The following is a 20,945-nucleotide window of genomic DNA, read 5'->3' as shown; positions in this document are numbered from 1 at the left end:
TTGTATATAATTAAATACTGCTCCCTTATCTAGATTTCAAAATTTGCTGTTGGGGCTTCAGTACCAATGCTCTCTTTCCCTCTAATTAGCTTCCTTAATCTGTGCAGCCTTGCTTCTTCCCCCACAGGGACAGGGCTCTCCTGCAGGGAAGCTGGGATTGCGTCTAATTATTAGCAAAGGAGACAGACGGCAGGCGAGCACCGTCCCCATCCCAGCTACCTACTGGGAGCAAAGAGCCCATATGGGGTAGCCACGGGGAAGCTCTGAAGGCTGTATGGATGCATTTGGTCTTTGCTCCATCTGTAGGTTGCTTTGCATATTACCCCACCAGCTGTTTGCAGCAGAAGATCATGCAGGACAGAGGCCTCTTGACTGAAGTACAGCTTACATGACAAATGCTTTTGCCTGGCTACCATGTAAAACCAGGAGAGGGAGAGTTCCCAAGACCTCATCTGACCCAATCCTGTCCTAAAGGAGATGAGACACCAAACACCTCCAGTAAATCTTCAAGCAGCCGCCTCTAAGTTTTCCTCTGCTATTGACAGAAATTGCCCACTCCCGTTGTACTCCTGGGTGGACCCATACATACAAGGAAGAAATTCCTTCCTGTCTAATTTGAATTTCCTCTGCTACTGCCTCAGGACCCTGAAGACATAGATTGCCCTTTACATAGCTCAAGGCTTAGATCTTCCCTAGGCTACTGTCTAAATTTAAAAGTCCCAGTTCTTGCAGTCTCTCTCCTAGGGTCACATTTCTCAGACCACCGGTCATTTTCTGCACTCTGGATTCTCCTCAACTTTTTCTGGATTTCATATCTCCAGGATGACGTCAGCCTCATTCATTACAGAAGCATGACATTGTGAGCTCAGATTTGGCTGCTGGTTCATGATGGCCTCAGTCATTCCCCTCCCACTTGGATTTGGGCTTGTGACTCTTCTTCCACAAGCGCTTGTCTTTAAAACGTCCTGCTTCCTCTCAGCCTATTTCCTTCCCATCTCTCTAAATCTCCATCCTAGCTACAGTAATGCTTCCAACATATCCACTCCATCTGCATGTTTAAACAGCGAACTTTTCTTTCCTGCTCCCAACAAGCTTCAGTTCAGGATGACACCTGCTGAATACCTCTTCACCCTTGACCAGTGCCACATTTCTCTTTTCACACAGGTGTGACCCCATCACCCCAGTGACCTATTTAGCCAGCACCTCTTTACAGAGATACAGAACTAGGTAACATTAAAAGCCCTTCTGAAGCTGAGTTATGTGACAACCACTCTTTCTCTCATACCCAAAAGCCTGGCGTGAAAGGAAATTAGGTTGGCTTGATAAGATTTGTTCTTGACAAATCTGTGCTGGCTGTTACTCATCTCCTTGTTATCTTTGAGGTACTTACAAAGAATGTGTTGATTTATTCTAGACTCTTTCAGGTACAGAAGCAGACCTAATCTGATTGAGCTGCTATTGAAGGCAGCTCCAGAGCTTGACTACAGATCTCACCTATCACCCAGGAAAACTTCCAAGGGGACTTCTAGGAGCTCTGAGAGACCTTCTGGCATTCCCCTAACAACACGAAGCTAAATGTTAGTATCCACACTCACTCTGAGAACAAGTAGGTAAAATCATTTCCATCCTCCACCTGGGAGACCTGGAGGGTGTACCTGACAGCCCCACGAGCACAGACTGAAGCGTATCTAAGGAGGGATGTGTTTCTTGGTGGGAACTGCCATTCAGCTCCATTCCCCTTCTCCCTCTGCACTGCTAAGGTGTGGGCAAGACATCTCCTTCTCCTCTAATTCTTGTCCAGCTCCTGTCCAACTTGACTCCAACCTAATGCTCCCATGCAGCACTCTTACATTCCTCCCTACTCAGCCGGCCCATTTTCTGTTTTTTGTAATGATTCTTTCCAAGTTCCAGGTCACTGGAGAGCTTGTGAGTCAGGTAAATCTCCTGTTACAGTTCCCTCCCTTTCCCCTGCAGTGGGATCATTTGTGCACAGGCCATTAATACTGACTTTGTTTATATTATTTTTTTCCTGTGTAGAAGTGATATCTTATCCCCCTAGGTCCCATCACACATCCAGTCAGTAAGGAGGAACATAAATTTCAACAACCAGTCCTGAATTGAGAGTGCAGATCTACTGAACTAAGCAAATGCAAAGCCCCGTGAAGTCTCTGGTGCCAGGCAAACCCTGCTCCCCACTCAAACCAAAGCAATACCTCTCCTCTCAGATCCAGCCACCCGTTCCCAAAGAAACCAGTCTGGAAAGGCTCAACAGGTGACGGACCATTTAGTGGATCAATATATTTCTACTCTACATTGTTTGCAAAGGCCCAATTTATAACTATTTTATTTTCCTAGAGGCGAGCAACTTTATTCAACAGAGACTGGAAAAGAGCTCCTCAGAGCAAAGGAACGTCCTGACAATGATGCCATAAAATGAAAACCACCTCTGTGAAAAAAAAAAACAGCCCACAAAGGTAGGATCACATCCACTAGGCCTCTGAAACATGGACCTCTCAGCCCAGCCCTGTCTCTGTTCTCGGCAATCTCAGAGCATTTGCACTGAGAAGGCTTCCTCTGGAAAGCGCTTTGCTCTGATCAGCTCCTTCTGTCTCCTCCTGGCGTCCAGTTTGTGGGGATCCAGTCTGTGCCCCAGCTCTTCACCAGTGCTTTGTTGCTCGCTGCCAGGCGCATTTTGTTGTCACTGTGATTGTGTAGGAAGGCATCCAGACACTATGGAGATGGAACCATATAGGGACTGGACAGAAAAGGCACATGCTGGTCACCCTCTCATTTGCACAGCAGTGGGAATATTTTTTCTCTTATGCTAAGATATTTTTAAAACAGAGAATGCCGTTATTATTCGTTGTCACCCAGGATTCAGCATTGCCATTCTTGGAAACCAGTGCAATGCCTCCTGTTTCAGCATCAGAAACATTATTAGCAGACTTTTTGATATCTCCCCAGATGTTAGTTAAATGGCATTTGGGACACGGACAAGGCTGGCCTGATCTGCAACTGTGCCCACGACCACAAAGCAAAGGATGTGCCCACCAGTTCCATTGCAGGAAGCCATGCACCCAGCAAACTCTGGCTGTGAATGACTAACCTTTATCAAAGTTTCTGGCCTGACAGTGCTGTAGGGATACAGGTGGTTCAGCCAGACCAGCGCATGGGTCTGCTTCTGACTCAGCAGCCCGTCTCCCAGGGCCAGCTTCTCCTCTCTGCTTGGCTTTGGATGACAGCAGATGTTTCTCTGCCCATCTTCTTGGATGCTGGCTGTAGTCAGCTGTCTGCTTTTTGTTCTATTGGTGTCATGTTAAGCCCACAAAACTACTAAGTACCATCCACTGAGGTCAGGCCTGGGAGCAAAATGTCAGAGGGAAGGCAGCCTATTCCCAAGGAGGAGGCTCAACGTAAACTCAGGGGTGCTGCACACTTTTTTGGGTTGAATTTACCCAGAATAGGATTCCATGTGCATGGGAGGGAGAGGGATGGGTCCCTGCTCTCTCTCCAATACCTGCATGCCACAGCTGGTGCTAGTGCCACTGCCAGCAGCGCTCAGGCCCATGCCAAGGAAGGAAGAGCACCTGCGAAGGGGACTTCTCCTGCCCACTGTTCTCATCTCCCCACCAAGAAACCAAGGTGTCATGCTGTACTGTAGGATAACTTTCCCACACCAACAGGCTTTGCTAGGATAGCTGCTTTAGTTTCTTAAAACAAGCCTAGATCCTGTGTTTTATAAATTACTACAATGCATTTAATAGGTAGCCTTTTCATAAAGGAGCACAGCGGATGTGTACACAGGCCCTGATGAAGCTAATAACTGCCTCTCAATGGCTTTCAGAGAGTTATTACATATTTAAGATCCAAGCTCCCTTAATCAACCACAGAGATGCAGCTGGCAGCGGTAAATTGCCAACAACAGCTCGTTACAAATAAGGAAACATTGTTTTTTCAAGGACAAAAACTGTGTCAGTCCTTCACAAGAGCTAACCACTCTTGTCTTCACCCCTCTTCCCCCCTGTCCCCTCAAGTGATATGCTGGCACATCTCGCTTTATCCAATAACGCAGCCTTGCTGCCTAATCTACTCCACAGGGGACATCATCAGATCAAGTTCTTAGATCTCATGCACATGCATCATGACTTATTTGGGCAAACAGCACAGACTGCATACTCTGCGCACCCTCCCCAGGCAAGCCACGGGCAGGGCTTGTCCTACAACACCGCAATGACTTGCTGCAGGAGCACACCCACCGGCTTTCCTCTGAGGAGGACCAGATCAGCCCAAAAGACGCATAGAGAAACTGTTGTGAGAAAGCACATTGTAGGCTTGAGACCTGGGAATGCTTTTTTTCAGCCAACACATATACACACGGCATCCACATCACCTCATGCCCAGCTTGCACGCACAGGCCAACAGCGAGCACAAATCAGGCCTAGTGAGGGGCATGATCATCCAGCTCTAAACACGGCTCGACACTACACCTTTAGTGGTCCTCCTGAGATGGCTGAGAAAACAAAATCCAGCACCCAGCCCTGTGCAACAGAGGGCTTCTGCTGCAGGCAGCACCTCCCTGTTCGTCAAGGCCCCACACAGCATTTCCTTCTCCATCCCCCCTGCAACACACAGCACAGTTGCCACCCTCAGGGTATTTCTGCCCTCAGACCAGAACACGCTTACCGAGTGGTAAAGCCAGATGGACTCCTATTTTCAACTAGCGGTGAATTTCCTTTCTTTCATGCCAAATGCCTAGCCTCAAACTGCTTTCTTTCCGCTCAGTGTTGGAAGACTCAAGACTGCCCTAAACACGATGGGAATCAATCCCCTTGAAGAAAGTATTTCAAGCTTGTTTGGTTTCTTCCTCCTGCGTAGAGGTATCAATCTGTAAAGCACAAAGCAGTGAACTCCACACCACATGGCCTTATTTCCCTACTGTCTCCTAACATGGCACTGTGCTGTACAACTACGACATGAGCACAGCAGCTTAAAAGCATTCAGGAAAGGCTAAACGTGTCAACAGAGAGGAGAAAAAGAAGAGAGAGCTTACCCTGTTACAGTTGCATCTTTCCCTCCTGAAGATGGGACAATCAGCCCAGGACCCAAAGCAAAGCTGCATTTCAGCCCTAGGGAACTTCTCCTTCCCAAAACGCCTTTGGAAAGGGAAGCAAGCCCCTGTGACATGCCACAGCCCTGCACTACCCGCATGCTCAGCTGTGCTCTGTGCCACCTCCTGTGGGCTGAACCCAGGACCCTGGGTGCTCCTGCCAAGATCTCAGGATCTAGGTCCCAGTGGCTGTGTTTGAACTGCATGCAAGTCCCACCAAGTCAGGTGGGACTGCTGGTGGCAAGGGGAAAAATACGCTCCGAGGCCCAAGCTGGGCATTGGAATCCAGGTGAAGAAGAGTTGAATCTTTGGTCTGTTTTGCTATCTCACGCTGTGCCTCCAGCCATTAACCCCGTGCAAGCCAGGGCCTGTGAGGGGATGCACACCAACCAACCCAAACAAAGAGGGAGAAAGAGAGAGACAACGTGTTTGATGATGAAAACTGGAAAGTGGAATGTTTGCTTGCTTCACCTTCAGCCTCATTTACACCAAACTCTCTGCCACACTGGGTTGCTTCCTGCTCCTCGACTGCATTCTACCGCAAGGCTGGCAGTGCTGGAGGTTTCATTTCATCCCCTGAAGCTGCAAGTCACAGAAGCAAAGCCAAGCTAGAGAGGGGTGAGCCAGGATTTTATTTTTTGCTATTTCTGTAGAAATACCTCACCCAGCTTCTTCTGGAAAAGAAAAGGGGAACTTAAAAAAGCAGTACTACTTGGTTTCCCCCTCCCGCCACAATCTATATTTATTGATGCTGACATTTTTAAAGAGCTCTTGGGAGGGACGTTTTCTCTGGGGACATTTTCCATGAAAATCAAAGGGTTTAGCTGGTGTTTATGTCACTGTCCTAGATTTGTGCTTCCAGAGAAATGCCAAAGCTGGCTTGGACAAGAAACATTCAATAGGCCAAGAATCTCCCTCCCTAAGCCAGCAGCAGACACCTTTTAGAAAAACAACTAAACCATACATTGTAAACAGCAAGATATATTAATAAAAGATTGTCCATGCATTTATACAGCATAGCCGAAGAACGGGTAGAATTGGTTATCTGTATAATTTAGTGTAACATCTTCCTCACTGACTTTTTAATGCAGAACAAACTTTTCTGCTTGGTATTCGGGGGGAGGAAGACATCTGGAGTGCAGGTTGTTAATAGTTCTCTAGTTGCAATGACAGCTCTAGAGAAGCTGCTATTTCTTAACTGTGAAAGAACATGTAGTTTTCTTGCAGCTTTGCAATTGCATCTGGAAGAGATGCACCTCCTGATCGTTCAAGACAGCAAGGAGAAGAGATCCCATCAGCTAGGGAAAAGATTGCTTCCTCCTCCAAAACAGGAGGCTAGATTCCATTTGAACTATTTGGCATACAGTCAGGGCATAAAAATACACTGACTAGATGAACCTCTGACCTCTTTGATGATTACAATACCTGCAGCAGATAGGTGTGCAAGAAAAGCCTGCAAAAGCTTTAGTCATTAACAGAGATGCAAGACAAGGCCAGAGACACCTTGCTGAGGATGGCCCCAGAGGAGAGGGTCTCTCTTAAACTTTACATCACAGCACCTTGTCCTAAATGGAGGTCTCAGACCAGAGGTCCCTGTGCAGCATCACTGAGATGCTGGCCTCGCTGAGACGCAGGTTGGACATCTATAGCTTTCCCACATAACTTGGGATGATCTGTTGAAATGCTCAGCAGAGGCATGGCTTCAGCATTTACACTGCAGTTTTGTATACTCTGAGAAAGGAGACATCAACAGATTGCAAAATGGGAAATTCTCTCCGGAATCCACAAATAAATAACATGTTAGGTAACTGGGCCTCTTGGGAGCTGGAGGGAGATCTCCAGAAGATCCAAGCCCTCCCAGCACTTCTTAATTTTACTGGGACTTACCAGCAAGCAAGCCCTCTAATAATACAGTTTTGCACACTGCTTTCTTTCACCTTCTCACCTTCCTGCACTTGCCCTACCTTCTTTGTTAGTGTCCCTGAGAAACATATCTTGCTCAGTTTTATTGAGCTGATCGATGCACCCTAGAATGGCAGAGCTGAAGAAGCACTGAAGACATTTAGAAAGGGCAGCAAAGCAATTTCTTGGCCAGCCGAGCATGGGAAATATTAAAGTTTTAGAACTCTGACTTTACTGAGTCAATTATGCTGCAGAATGGCAGCATTCTACATAGCTGTGATTTAGCTGAAGCACCACACTAGCAACCAATGACGTAGTAAACAGGTTCTATCTCTGTAATCCACATACTGTGCTAGCACATCTTTATTCCCATCAAGGCAAATTTTTCCAAGGGAGAATACCTAAAAGCAGCCGCTCAGCTTCAGGACCAGATTGCCTTTGTGCTGCAGAGCTGTCCTTAACTTGCACCCAGGCAAGCATGGACTTGTGGGAGCTCTTCTGCAAGTCAGATCATACCATCCAACACCTGAACATGGACTGTAGTAGTTATGCTTCAGAAAAACGCCTACTGCCTGCCAAGCACATGGGCAGATGGCAATTTGTAAAACTGGTGCCATCCACCTCCCAAAATACTAACCTGAATGAAATAAGCCCCAAGCTCTCATCTGCTCTGGGCTAACAATCCTAAAGTGCACACCGGTGCTTCCCATGTACCGTCCCTACAGTACCAGCATAAAATGGTTTAAAGACAACAGAGATATAACGGCAATACTCTGGCATCTGCACAGAAAAAAACACACTCCATTTTCTAAGAAAGCTTTTTCCCTTTGTCTTGCATGGTGTGTGCATATAGATAGCTGGTTAGAGAGGAAGGAGAAGGCTTGCAGTGACGAAGGCACAGCAGCTCTCCCTGAGAGGTCAGGGAACAGCAGTGGCAGGATGTGGCCAGCACATTTCCAGCCCACTTCCTGCTCACTAGGCTCCCAGCAAAAACCAGCGGTGAAAACCAGCAGTGAAGAGTTGGGTGGAGGAAAGTCCCACTGCCCGACCCCACGTCACAGGCTGAGCTCTGCCAGGAAGCACGGATGCAGGTGATGCCATATCTCTTTGATAAAGGATGGCACAGAGATCCCAGCCAGAGCGCTGGCTCCAAGACAAAGGGGAAGCAAAATCAAATGTCAAGGTCTTCCTGCCAGCAGTCAAATTTTGCTGGTAGTGACTTGGTTAAAAACTAAAGAGCCTTTGGGGTATATCCTGATAGACTAGTTCATTGCATCTCTGCAGATACCTCCCTATGTCTCCTACAAGGAAAAAAATCAAATCAAATCCAATAACTGGATTCTTGTCTACTATGATTATTGTTCAGGAGCCTGGACCAGGAGCAATAGTGTATTGTGTGCTCCTGACCCTAGCAGGAACAACATGCACATTCTGGCCTCCAGAATGCTGGAGCTGTGAAATTCTTGCTTAGTTATTTCTGGTTACTAATACCCTGCCTAAAACTTATGAATCACCTTTTTATTTCCTGTTGCTTCCAGAAGTTATATGATTCTTCTACTTGTGTTGTTCTTCCTGTTCATATGTAGCAAGTATGAATAAGGGGGAGAACATAAGGCCTGCTCTTCACACTCACCTTGGGTCAGCCCTGGCTCCCAGGAGACCAACCGTACAAGATGCAGTATCCAAGCCACTGTTTAGGTCTCTCTTGACGCAGCAGTGCCCTTTATCAAGGACTGCTCTGAGTCTTATGCAATGGTTCTGTGCTACTCTGTCTACTACTGGCAGGGTCTAGTCTACAGGCACAGATTTCAAGGTGGGAAGAGCCCGATGCTGGGGCAACACAACTCCAAGCTCTTGCTCCCCCAGAGCCACAGCTGGGCAAGAAGTTGTCCTTCAAACATACCCAGGCACAGATGTTTTCAGCTATGATTTACTGGGTTAACTGACATTCTCAGCATAACATGATAAACAAGGCTACAGCAGTTTTTCCACTAGCTACTTAGCAATACTTGATCAGCATTCAGCCTCTTTTTCTAATTTGCAAACAGCCAGATATGGCTCCAGTTGCATCCTAACCATGAACCTTCTCTGCATGACAGGACTTTTTCAAGAAATGCATTAGACAGTCACCCAAGCCCACCATCTTTAAAAAAGGAGGAGGAAGAAGTGACCTTCTCCAAAGCCAGCAGCACTGGAGGGAGTATCAATGGAACAGGCCCAGAGAAACTCAGGCAAGTGGATGCAGTTACCACAACTCACACACTTGATTTAGACAGGTGACTCCATGGGACTGGAGGGGCAACAGCCAGCTTGGTGTTTTCTCCTCCACTGTAGAGCCAAAGCTATAGAGAACTGCTTGGTTCCTGGAGAGAAGGTGGAAGGCTGGCCTTACACACCAGTTCCACTCTGCTGATGGGAGGGTGGAGCGCCCCTGAGTAGGCACAAGTCTCTGACCTGCTAGCAAGGTGGGAACACAGCATTTCAGGCTCCCAAAAGCACACAAGACCATTCAAGGCTTGCTGTAACACACTGGCACCTGCATAACTCCAGTGCAGCTCTGGTAGCCACGTGCATTTAATTTGCCACGTGCATTTAATTTCAGAACGACAGACTGTAAGTTACAAATAAAACCTCCACTTACACTATCTCATCGTTCTGGAACTCCAGCTCCCCACAGGTGTCTTCAAAGTCTTCTCCTCCACCTTTGGCTGAGCCTTCAATGGTTTTATAGGGCACAATAACATTTCCTCGTGCGCCGGATGTTCGCAACACTTTCACTTCCATGGTCCCCACGCTCTCACTGACATGTGTTACTGGTTCCTCAAAGGTGAATATGCCAGCATGGTCATCGTCAAAGATGGTGACGGTGGCAGTAGATGGTGAGCCCAGGCAGGCAAGTGTGGAGACACGACTGGCCTCGAGAATACCCTCATCTGCCTCAGTACTCACGCGGACGTTGCTGAGATGGACCAGAAAATTCTCATCCTCCTCAAATATGTCATCATCAATTATGCCAACACGGATTTCCTTCTGGGTCTCTCCAGGCTTGAAGACCACTGTCCCTTCAGTGAATTCATAGTCAGAGCCGGCGTTGGCTGTCCCATCCTCTGTCCGGAAGTCAACATACACTGTGTTGGTCAAGTCGCCACCCCGACGAATGATGGTCAGGGCAACGGTACCACAGTTCTCCAGACACTGGTAGGTACCCTGTTCAAAGTACAGCTTGCTGATGGGATCATTTTCTGCCACCTCACTGTTGACCTCATGCATGCTGACAGCTTTGCGGGCCTGGTCTGCAGCATGTCTCTTCAGGATGTTGCCAGCTCCTGTCATAAGTCGAGTGGCCTGGATGCGATAGAAAGCCCTGCTCTTCTGCTGCTGACTTAGGACCTGGTAGTTGGCCAACTCTATAAGCTGCTCAATTTCCTTGTCAGGATGCTTTTGTTTCAGCTCCTTCAGGATCCGAGCCATTTCCCTCCTGGCTTCCTCATCATCCTGGTCTTTTTCATCTACCTCCAACACCAGTGTCCCATCTAAAAAGTTCTCCACATGAGAATTAGCAACCTTTCCGTCCATCTCAATATCAGCTTTGGAGGAGGGTCGGTCACCCTCATGCTCAATGATCATGCCTCTCTGTTTGCCAGCTCGGTATTTCTTGTAGACGTACTTGTAAAATAAAAGCCTCCTGTCAGCTATCCAGGCAAACACTACACAGATTGGGAAGAAGAAGAAGGTGAGCAAGCCTTCCCAAACCTCCACAATCCCAGGAGAAGACACAGATAAAATAATGTAAAGCCAAGTGTAGGCAAAGATGCTCCAGGCTGCTGTAACAAAAAACACTCGCAAGTGCTTGATCTTCCTTATTTCTCCGTCAGGAACAACGTAAACACAGATTGCAATGATGACAAACATATTAAATGCAGCACTCCCCACAATTGTGCTTGGCCCTAAGTCCCCTGCTGTGAAGCCATGGCCACACACTTCGATGACGGACAGAAGGATCTCAGGAGCGGATGAGCCCAAGGCCATCAATGTGAGGTTGGAAACAGTCTCGTTCCAGATCCTCACTGTGGTTTTGCTGGTCTCGCCATTGGGCTTCTTGATGGTTATTTCCCGTTCTTGGGATGTGATGACTTCAATGGAGGACATGAAGCGGTCAGCTATGATGGATACTCCCAGGAACATGTATACCATTGCTACAAAATACACTGTTGCTCGAGCTATTTTGTCACCAAACGAGGGATCTTGGGGTTCCCATATTGGTAAGATCACACCCTTTTTGCAGATGTATGAGCCTGTGCAAACCTCAGACTTGTTTGCAGGCACTTCGCTGGGGCTTTCTCCATGTATGCCATCTGCATGGAAGAGCAGCACCACCACAATGCTCAGGAGTTGCAAGTTCACCAGGAAGGTGGGTGGGTGAGTTGCCTGCGACATGGCTGCTTCCACTCAGCAGTTCCCCCACGTCCTCAGCCTGCAGAGACAAAAGGAAAGTCACACTGACGCTGGCCAGACAACAGATCTTCCTCTCCAATTTTTTTCCACCTTTCCCAAATGTATAATCAAATCACCCTGTTGCTCAAGAAGACCCATTTAATGAGCCCTAATTGTGTTATGATCACTGCAGTTTTCCATGTACAAATCATCTTTAGTTCAGCTATCTGAACAAGGACTTAATCAGATGCTACCAGTGGGCTAGCACCTACCTCCTTCAGCTATACTGCTGTTTAATGCCACTTTCTCTCTCTTTCCTGAGAGCCTATTTCTTCAACTGTATTTTCTTGTTTTTCATCTAATTAGAATCCATCATTCAACTTAACAGCTAGCAGAAGTATTTTGCATTTCAAAGTTATGGAGCATTTACACACTGGACGTCAGGGTAAGAGTAGAAGACGACAGGGAAATCCACTACCCGCCAATCATTTTTTCAAATATCTTTGTAAAGGACATGTTTTACAGTCTTTTCTTGCTCACAGTCCTCTCAGGCATCTACTCCATATCTGCACAAAGCGAGCTCAAGCCTTGTCAAAACGTTGCTCTTAACAATATTTTGGTCATAAGGCACACCAGAAGGGCAGTCTTTAATTAATGATTTTGGAGCCATTTCTTCCACAGTGCATCACTTTGCACCTTCCTGAAACTGGAAAGAGCCCCATATGCATCCAAGCATGGTTCTCTTGGCATGCTTCAAGAGGAAACCTGTCCTTACACTCTTTTCCCACTAGGTCAGCTTTGCTGGCTTCCCCTGCAACGGCCTTTCTCACTCCATTTACAACATCAGTCACCAGGCATGACAGCAGTACTTGCCCTTGTCCTGCCTCAGGATTTTCCAGCAGTGTCAGGGAGCTGTTAAAGAGGTTTGCAGTTAGTTAACAGTGCATAAAGCTACAGACCAGATGTCTTTTAAGTACATAGAGATGCTTAGTGCAAAAACCCGAGCATGCTCAGTGTTAAATTCTCAATTTTACTAGGCAATAAAAGTTATTAAAGCTATATTTTCTTCTCAAGGAGAGCCTTTGCCATACTACATTTCTCCATTCCAAGTTAATTTAATCACACAGTACTTAAAAACATTTCTACGAAGAGAGGAAAATGAGCATGTCAATACCTTTACTTTACTGGAGCCTACAAAAGGATGAATTGGTTTTGCTCATAAAAAGAAAACAACACCCCAGAAACAAAAATAAAAAGAGCAAAGACACGGAAGATTTCAATTTTTAAGAGAAGGATGGTATTTCCAGACCTACCAATACCAAAGACAGGGACATAAGCAGGAGGTCAAACCAACATCTCTGCCACACCTGGCAGGTCTCATCCCACTACACGCCATCTGCCTGGTCTCTGGTAAACACAGAGGAGGTCCAACAGATCACAGTATCACAGAGTCACCTACGTTGGAAAAGACCTTCAAGACCATCACGTCCAACCATCAACCCAACCTATCAAGTCCCATCACTTAGTGCCAGATGTATAGCTGCAGGCACTTGGAGCTATAGACTAGCTAAAGGCTGCATCCAGTGACAGCGTCTCAGTTATCACTTTCGCCTAGGTATGACCTGAGTGAGGTGGCAAAATGCACCTTTCCACTTCCTTCTTCAGGAGGGCTTCTTTCTCAGCACAGACGGGAGCTAGGCTGGCTCCACACTCAGCACTGCTGACTGCATCCCAGGGAGATGCATTTATCCTCCTCAACAGGGACACACCAACACCTACTTAAAGACGAGTGCTTGATCACCACCACTCATCTCCTTATGATGCCAAAATCATCCCTCCTTATCAGGGCAGGGGCTTGTTATGCAGGGACAGGCTGTGTGCAAATGAAGAACTGTGTGGAGGAGTGAGTACCATCCTGCAGAATCTATTCCTCAAAGACATGTCATAAGGAGGGATGAATTTCCTCTGCTTGGTTTGCTTTTATTGAAGGATGCTGTAGTAGATAATTGATATGGAAGAATAATACAGAAAATATATTAAAACAGATTTATGTAAATGACATCTTTCTGGGAATTGTTGGTTTGTGCCACAATCCACCCCTTCAGTTTTCTAATTAAGTAAAGAAAAGGATACACTGAACAGGAAGTGAGCAATTCAGAGAGTTAGGTGCTAAGAACAGATAAGATGAACAAGATGCTATGAAAAGCTCTTACTGCTGGAGTCAGAAGTCCCTAATCCCTGTGCACATTCTGCTTCTCAGAATGCAGGCACTAGTCATCAGTTACAGATCTGAAGTAAAAAGCTGAAAACGTGACGTTTGTGAAGAGTACCTTGTTGCATGCCATTTGGTGGATAGCTAAGTTGAAGCAGAAGTGCTTTCATGGTCATTGAAGCTTAGCCAAAGCATGACCCAACATCTGTAATCCTGACCGTGTTTCACACTGCTTTAAACCAAGTCTTGGGGGTGTTTGATAAAAGGAAACACAGACTGACTTAGTATCTACTCTGTTTATCCCAGATATCTCCTAAGTGCTTCTTTACTATTACTACTATTTTAAAATATGTATGCCTAAGAAAAAATTAGTGTGGGCATAAAGTATTACTTATCTGTGTGGTTCTTCACCATCTCTTTCTAAAGGGCAGTAGCTTCAACAGAAAATTCAAAACATCCACCTGCCCTTGTTTAGTTAATTTTCTCCCTGTGGCAAGTTATATCCTTGTACATGTACAATTATTCAGAGCAACCAGGCATTGTGAAATCCCCTTGGCAAGAGGAGAAAACAGATGGTTCTAGAGAAAATATTATGCTTTGGGTCACTGATTTAGGTCATAAAGAATAGGAGAGTCCCATCACACTTTAGACCAACTCTGCTGTCTTAAAAGGATTTGAGCACTGGAATTCTCAGCCAGAAAAAAAAGAAAAAAGAAAAAAAAAACGCCCACTAAATCAGATTAATAAGTCACTTGAACTCTATTTGCCATTTTCTCTTTCAAATATTCTAATACAATTTTTTTTTAATCAAGTCCCATATTTTGTTAAACAGGATGAACAAAGGCCTAGAGGCTTGCATCTGAGCAGTTCATCTTTCTGGCCTTCCCATGCAGCTCTCCACGTACAAACAACATTTTTCCCTTAGACTGCAGGAGACAAGAGAAGTGGAACTTTTCTGGAGGGCTCAGATGAGCGGAGAAGTGCTGGAACTTAATAAGGAAAAATACGCCAGCCTTGGCAATGTGCAAGTGGCTTTCTCTGAGTGGCCATAGCGTCCCCCAACTTTGCACTGGACATTCTCCAACATTTTGTGGCGCAGTCATCAAGAAAGATTCACAACCCGCCTCCTCCTCTCCCCCCTTTCCCCTTCCGCCTGGAACCAATTCACAGTCAATGTTATTAACACCAGACTCAGAAATTATGAAAGGTTAGAAAATGCTTGGCCGCAACATGCTGGTTATGCATATACAACCAGAGGCTGACATGCAAAATCTCTCATAGAAGCAGCTGCTATAAAATTAGCAGTGTTTCTTTATTTGCTCAATCCAAAATAAACAGCCCAGTCCCCAGAGACCCTCTTGCTCGGCATTTGCATGGGGTCTCGGCCCATGGTCAGCATGCTGCTGCAGAGGCAGTGGTAGGAATATTCCCAGACAAATCATTCATATTATTCTGTAACAAGAAGCAAGGCTACCAGAATGCCAGCCCTCCCTTCAAAGCCAACTTTGCTAGCTTTTCATTAAGGTGTCTCAATTGCATTTCCCAGCCAGGCCATCAACAAGAAAAGCAAACGCATGAGCTGGCTGTACGTGTGTGGTGATGAGCCACAAGCCACCACCCTGAGTCGGCACAACTCTGCCAATAAGCATTGCCCTTACACCACAGAGCAGACCCCAAGTTTGTTTTCCCCTTGGATCCAGTGCCTGGGTTCTTTCAAGTAGAGATGGAGCTAACTGGGAGAGCCAGCCCCCAGTTCAGCTGCTCAAAAGCTCCCAAAGCACTAGCAGCTGCTTTTGCACAGTCAGGGGGGAAAGTCTTCAGGAGTGTGTGATCCCTTTGAGGCAAGCTCAACTTCCATCCAGACCCCAGCCAAGGGACATTTGTCCAGCTTTTATGCCAGCTTTCAGGGTTGTAAAACCCCAGGAGAGCAGCTTTTGCACAGAGCGAGGCTACGAGGGTTGCAGAGATATTTGCCTTTCAGATGGAAAAGGGAGCTTGAGTTTTTTCCCCAGACCTGGGCTTTACAAATTGGTAGGAGAGAACACGTGCTCCTAGCTCGCGCTCCAGCCTGCAGCTCAGGAGAAACCAGCCTTTGGGACCCCTCTTCGATCGTTCCCTGGCAGGAATACTCCTTCGGGTTGGCTGCTTGCTGCATGCAAAGCCAGCTTGAAAGCTGCTCTGAGCTTCAGCAACGCACAGCTTTTCCTTTGCAACAGCCTCTCCAAAGTCCCATCCCCATCTGTGCACTTCGCCCTCACCATGTCTACTTTTAGACCCCGCACCTTTGTGTGATGAGGTTTGCGACCAACTGCAACAGGCAGCATTGCTATTCAGAGCACTGAAATAACAGCTAGCTTGGATGCCTTCAGTATAGGGTTTGGGCAAGAAAGGTTGGGTTCACAAGGAAGGAGTGGCCACACAAAAAGACTTTCCACGGGGAATATTTTTCTACTGTTTGACAGAAAACATTCTGCAATACATAGCAGCTGTAACCCAGTGGCATTCACACCATTACAGCCAGCACCATAGACAGATACCCAGCTGTGCCTTCCCCACTGTGCCATCAGCATGATGGTGAATTTACTGGTGGCTGGTACAGCATCCCCATGGCTGTGCCACCAGTGCGAGATGGGAGCAGCACTGTTTGGAACTTGAATTCTTCAAATCCTCGCACCCTTCTCCCATGTTCTCTTGCAGGCAAGCAGCACCTAATAGTCAAATGCAAGCCATTTCCCTTTGGGAAAGCTCTGCACACCTCGCCTCCACGGCTAGGACTTACTTGCACACGCCTTGTTTCTCCTTCTCTGGAGGACTAACAGCCCTCTCCACCTCCTAACCCTTCCCATGCTGCATCCTCCACACCTGCACCTTGTTGAAAGCAGCAGTGTGATTTACAGCAGGGTGGCTTGAGCAGACCCTGCACTGGGAAAAGACGTGATGACTGTAGGAGAAAGCACCAACAAATTGTCTGAGCTCTGAGAATCAATCAGGAAATCAGCAAGGAGTCTATGTCCAGCTTCCTGAAGCTGAGGGACACAAAAGGGATGCCAACAGCCCTGATCTGAACACTGCCCTATGGCACAGCTCCTGCCAGCTGTGAATTTTACCCATCCAAGCATGAGAAGGAGCTGAATACCATGCTGGCCAGACATATGAACCCATGGAGGAAAGCTGCTGTGTCCAAATGCGCTGTAGAGTGCAATGTCACTTTAAACGCAGCTTGGAAAGCCCTTGGCTCGCAGCCCTGCTCCTTCTTCTTTCTCCTAGCTCTGCCATGCTGAAGCTGTTGGCATTCCCTGCCCATGACCCTCCGGATCTCCACATCAGGAAAATGATTTCCAGGCCGTCAGCATCCTGATTGCATCAGTACCAAAGCCATCAAAACCTTTCCAAATATAGTCAGAGGCACAGGCCCTTTACGAAGCCAACTGAGTAAAATACACACCAGCCCACCCTGTTTTCTGTAACAGACATTAAAAAGTTAGAATAATTATCAGTCTGCGACTGATTTTTCCGAGTATCCTATCTATCTCTTGAATACAGCATCCAATCCCCTCCTACAATCTCCCCAGCAACTTTCCAAAATAAACAGATAAATAGAGAAAATAAAGCGGCCCTGATACAAAATTTCAGCCAGATTGGTTGAATTTGGGGGCAGCCTGTAGAGACTGAGCTTAGGAGTGTTTGTGAGGGAAACTCCAGCTTTGCTTTTGAATGCATGGAGACTGAGTGGCGAGCTGTTCCTTTTCCCTGCGATACGCAAGCTCAGCAAGGAAAATGCCAGGAAATGAGAAGCAAGGGAGAAATCCTTAATTTCTGTTTATGCTGTGTTGTTGTTGTTTTTTAACATCTCCCCTCCTCACTGCTGCTGTCTTCAAACCATTTCTTTATCCTCACAACGCCTTTTTGTCTTTTCTTTATGGAGCAGCATCCTTTCCCACTGTAAAATGATAGCTTAGAGGATAAAATGTTGTGAACAAGCCTGGAGCTCCCGGGTAGCCTGGGGGAGGAATCATCTGCCCAGACATGAGGGCTACCATAGGACAGGAGGAATTAGCAGGCCTGTTGCTCTCCTCGTGCCTGCCTGTGCCCACTCGTCCCCCGGCTTGGCAGCTGTGTGTGGGATGCTCTCTTGGGCTCTACAGCAGGAAGGAGCAGAAGGAGTGGGGACACCTCCCCTGCCCCCAGCTCCACCTGGATTTATATCTCTAGATCCCAGGAAAGGCAGTCGAGCCCCAGTGCCATCAGGTCAAGCCCCAGTGCCACCAGGCCTACCTCTAGTCAGGGTTAGCCACCCCTCCACCTCACTTTGCCCACTTTCTCCATCTCCCCAGCAGCTCTTTGCAGCAGCAAATCTCCTTAGGAAGCCAGGCCTATGAAATCACATTTTCCATGTCTGTCTGTCTACCCCCCCCACCCAACTGCAGCTAAACTTGCCAGAGAGGTAGAGATAACAGAAAAAGTCAAGTTCCTCTGAGCTTCCTGAAATAGCTGGAGAGATTGCAGTCGGCACCCAGCACTTAGGCTGCTCAGGTTGTCTGTGGTGCCTGTATCACAATTATTTGCGTTGGCCATGAGGAATTTGTTGGTTCTCTGGTGATGCCGGTGCCTTGGGCTTTATTACAAGATTTGAATTTTATTAGGATGCTGGAGAACAGAGACTTTTCTCCCATAAGCTGGCAGGACCGTATGGCACCAAAAACAGAGCAGAAAACCAACATCTGCCCTAGATGGAACGCCACAAAATTGCAACCATGACGGCTCTGAGCAGAGCAGGACACCACCAAAGAAAGGCCAGGACAACATGAGAAATGGCCGTACCTATGTGGCATCACAAGAGAAGGACGTGAACAAAGCTCATGCCATGTACAGCAGTGCCAAGAGAGCAAACCTGTTTGGCCTGGGCAGCCCCAGAACAGCCAATGTTGCCACCTCAGGAGAAATTTACAAATAAGACCTCAAACAGCTCAGTGAGAGTAGGGTAGAAAGAAGCAGGCAAAATTTAATTGGCTGCTATTTGGTGTTGGCATTCAGGGATGCTAGGATGAAAAGTGAGCGCATCCTCAAATACCTTGAAGACAAACTGTGGTACGAAGGAAGCTTTGAGCAACGCATTTCCCAACCTGGGCTTCAGAGCTGTTTATGTCTCCAGAGAAAAAGAGCTGGTGGGGCACGAGAGGAGTCAGGCCACGGATCAGCTTCCCTGGGGAGATGGAGGTGGGGGTTCTGGCTGTACAAATGCTTGGTTGTGCCCCTGTTTGGTTTAAAAGCTGGAAGGGGGGCAAAGCTGTGATTAAAGAACCAGCTGGAAGGAAAAGGGGAGATGGAAACATTTATCAGACGCACCCAAGTGAACACAAATGCCTTTCTTTGGGGATGTCCACTGCCCCAGCCGAAGCCACGCAGCACAGCTGTTTTCTCCCGGCTGCCATCATCACATCGACGCGTGAGCATCCCAGCTTCCCTTTTCTGAATAAAAGCACACCTCTTCTCTTCATGGTGATGAGAAAAAAAGCACCAGAAAGCCAAAGCAGGAACTGGCAGAGCACATGGAGAACCCCAACCTCCCTCTAGCCCTGTTCCCATCACCTGCCTCACGGCTTTCCAACATCTGGGACTGGAGGAATGGTTTCAAGCAAAGCAGGAGCAAGAGGAGCCCTGAAATCAACCACTCGCACCCACACGCCCGTGACCTTGTGGTTTTACTACAGCTTTCATTTCCAGACGGCGGTTCTCCCTAGCGCTTGCTGCATTTCTACAACATCTTGGCAGTTTGCTTTCGCCCTGGAGACAGAGCCGAGCGCAAGGTTGCTTAGCATGGCTCGGCACGGAGGGAAGCAACAAGGCTACGATTAAAGAATTAAAGTAGAGATGACGGAAGAGCCCCAGCCACGCTTCCACCTAGACAAAGCCTACGTGATGCGCGCTGCTTCATGCCAGCCCTTCAGAACGCATGCTGCTCGAGAGGAAAACGGGAATTTCGGCGTGGCTGCAGGTGTCTCTGACCGCTCACCTCGGGAAGCGTTTCGAGGCAGAAAACCCCGGGGCTGGTGGAAAGCAGCCCGGCCCGGGGGAGCTCGCAGCGCTGCTGGGCGGGGGCGCGGCTCCCCCCGCGGCAGATGCCCGAAGCCCCCCGGGGGGGCGGCTCGCCGCAGCCCGCTCTCCGCTCCCGCATTCCCGAGTAAGGGGAGGCGTCCCCCACGTCGCCATCGGCCCCATCACCTCGCCTCAAGGTACGCGGCCGGCTTGCAAAAAGCATCCCTGGGCGGGGGGCGGCATCCCCCCTCTCTCCGCTTCCCCAGAGGCTCTCGCACGGCTCCGGCCACCTCGTCCCCGCCCGGTATCGGGGACCCCCGAATGCGGTAGGGCGGGGGCCGGTGGGTCGCGGTCCTTACCTGGCGGTGTGGCGGTTGGGGACGTCAGCGGGCGCGGCCGGGGCCGGCTCAGCAACGGCGGGGCATCGCGGCGGGGCGCGGGGCGGCTGCGGGAGCCCCGGCGCGCGGCTGCGGCGGCAGCGGGCGGGAGGGAGGGAAAGGGGAGGGAGGGAGAGATGGAGGGATGGATGGAGGAGCGCACACACACACGCAGCCCCGGGGATGCGCTCAGCCGGCCCGCCCCGCAGGCAGCCTCCCCTCCCTCCACATCCCCCCGCGGAGAAAGCCGCCGTCCCCCCTCCGCGGCTCCAGCCCTCCTCCTCCTCCTCCTCCTCCTCCTCCTGCTGCTGCTGCTGCTGCTGCCGCTGTTGCTGCTGGAAATATTTCCCGATTTCCTCCTCGGAGCGAGGGACTTTGAAAGGCAGGGCTGGCTGCGGACCCACCCCCGGCCGTCCTGCCCGCCCTGCCCTGCCCTGCCCTGCCCGGGGCAGCCCCTAGTCCTGCCCTGCTTGCCCCCAGCCCTGCCGGCTCCCAGTCCCATAGCCCTGGCCTCCCTGCACCCTGTCAGGACAAGCCCGACCCCATTTGCACCCTGCAGAGCAAGGGAACAACTGGCAAGCGCTGCCCCCCCCCCCCCCACACATTCTGCTTTCTCTATCATAGTGTTAGGAATCCCTGGGAGGAATGGAAAGATAGGCAGTGGGGTGCAAGGGGTGCACTGCTGTATTTGTCGCAGTCCCCATTGCTGCTGTCTGAGGCAGATGCCAGGGGTGTCCCAAGGGGCCTGGGTTTGGGGTTCACTCCCTCCATCACATCTCCAGTGTTCTGGTGTTTGCATAGGACAGCGGGCGTCATGGGGCTGTGAGGTGACAATCAAGGGGCGCTCCGGTCATTTAGTGTCTTGGGAATTCCTTCT

General features: G+C 48.6%; 1 protein-coding gene across 9 annotated transcripts in view; it reads right to left on the bottom strand.

The window, feature by feature from the left end:
• Nucleotides 1-20,945, bottom strand: part of SLC8A1 (solute carrier family 8 member A1) — a 97,184-nt gene that overhangs the window by 61,577 nt on the left and 14,662 nt on the right. For 5 of the 9 annotated variants that reach the window (XM_021391320.1, XM_021391316.1, XM_021391312.1 and 2 more), the window contains exons 1-2: nt 20,051-20,149; nt 9,651-11,483 (exon numbers count right to left, since the gene is read on the bottom strand). In XM_021391320.1, the coding sequence (XP_021246995.1) occupies nt 9,651-11,446 (1,796 nt within the window). In that variant the 5' untranslated portion in view covers nt 11,447-11,483; nt 20,051-20,149. The other 4 variants (XM_021391313.1, XM_021391315.1, XM_021391314.1 and 1 more) reach the window with 4 other exon arrangements.

This window comes from Numida meleagris, chromosome 3 (assembly GCF_002078875.1).
Source record: "Numida meleagris isolate 19003 breed g44 Domestic line chromosome 3, NumMel1.0, whole genome shotgun sequence".
NCBI classification, from domain to species: domain Eukaryota; kingdom Metazoa; phylum Chordata; class Aves; order Galliformes; family Numididae; genus Numida; species Numida meleagris.
The sequence above is the reverse complement of the archived record's forward strand: the minus strand, read 5'-3'. Positions and strand labels throughout refer to the sequence as shown.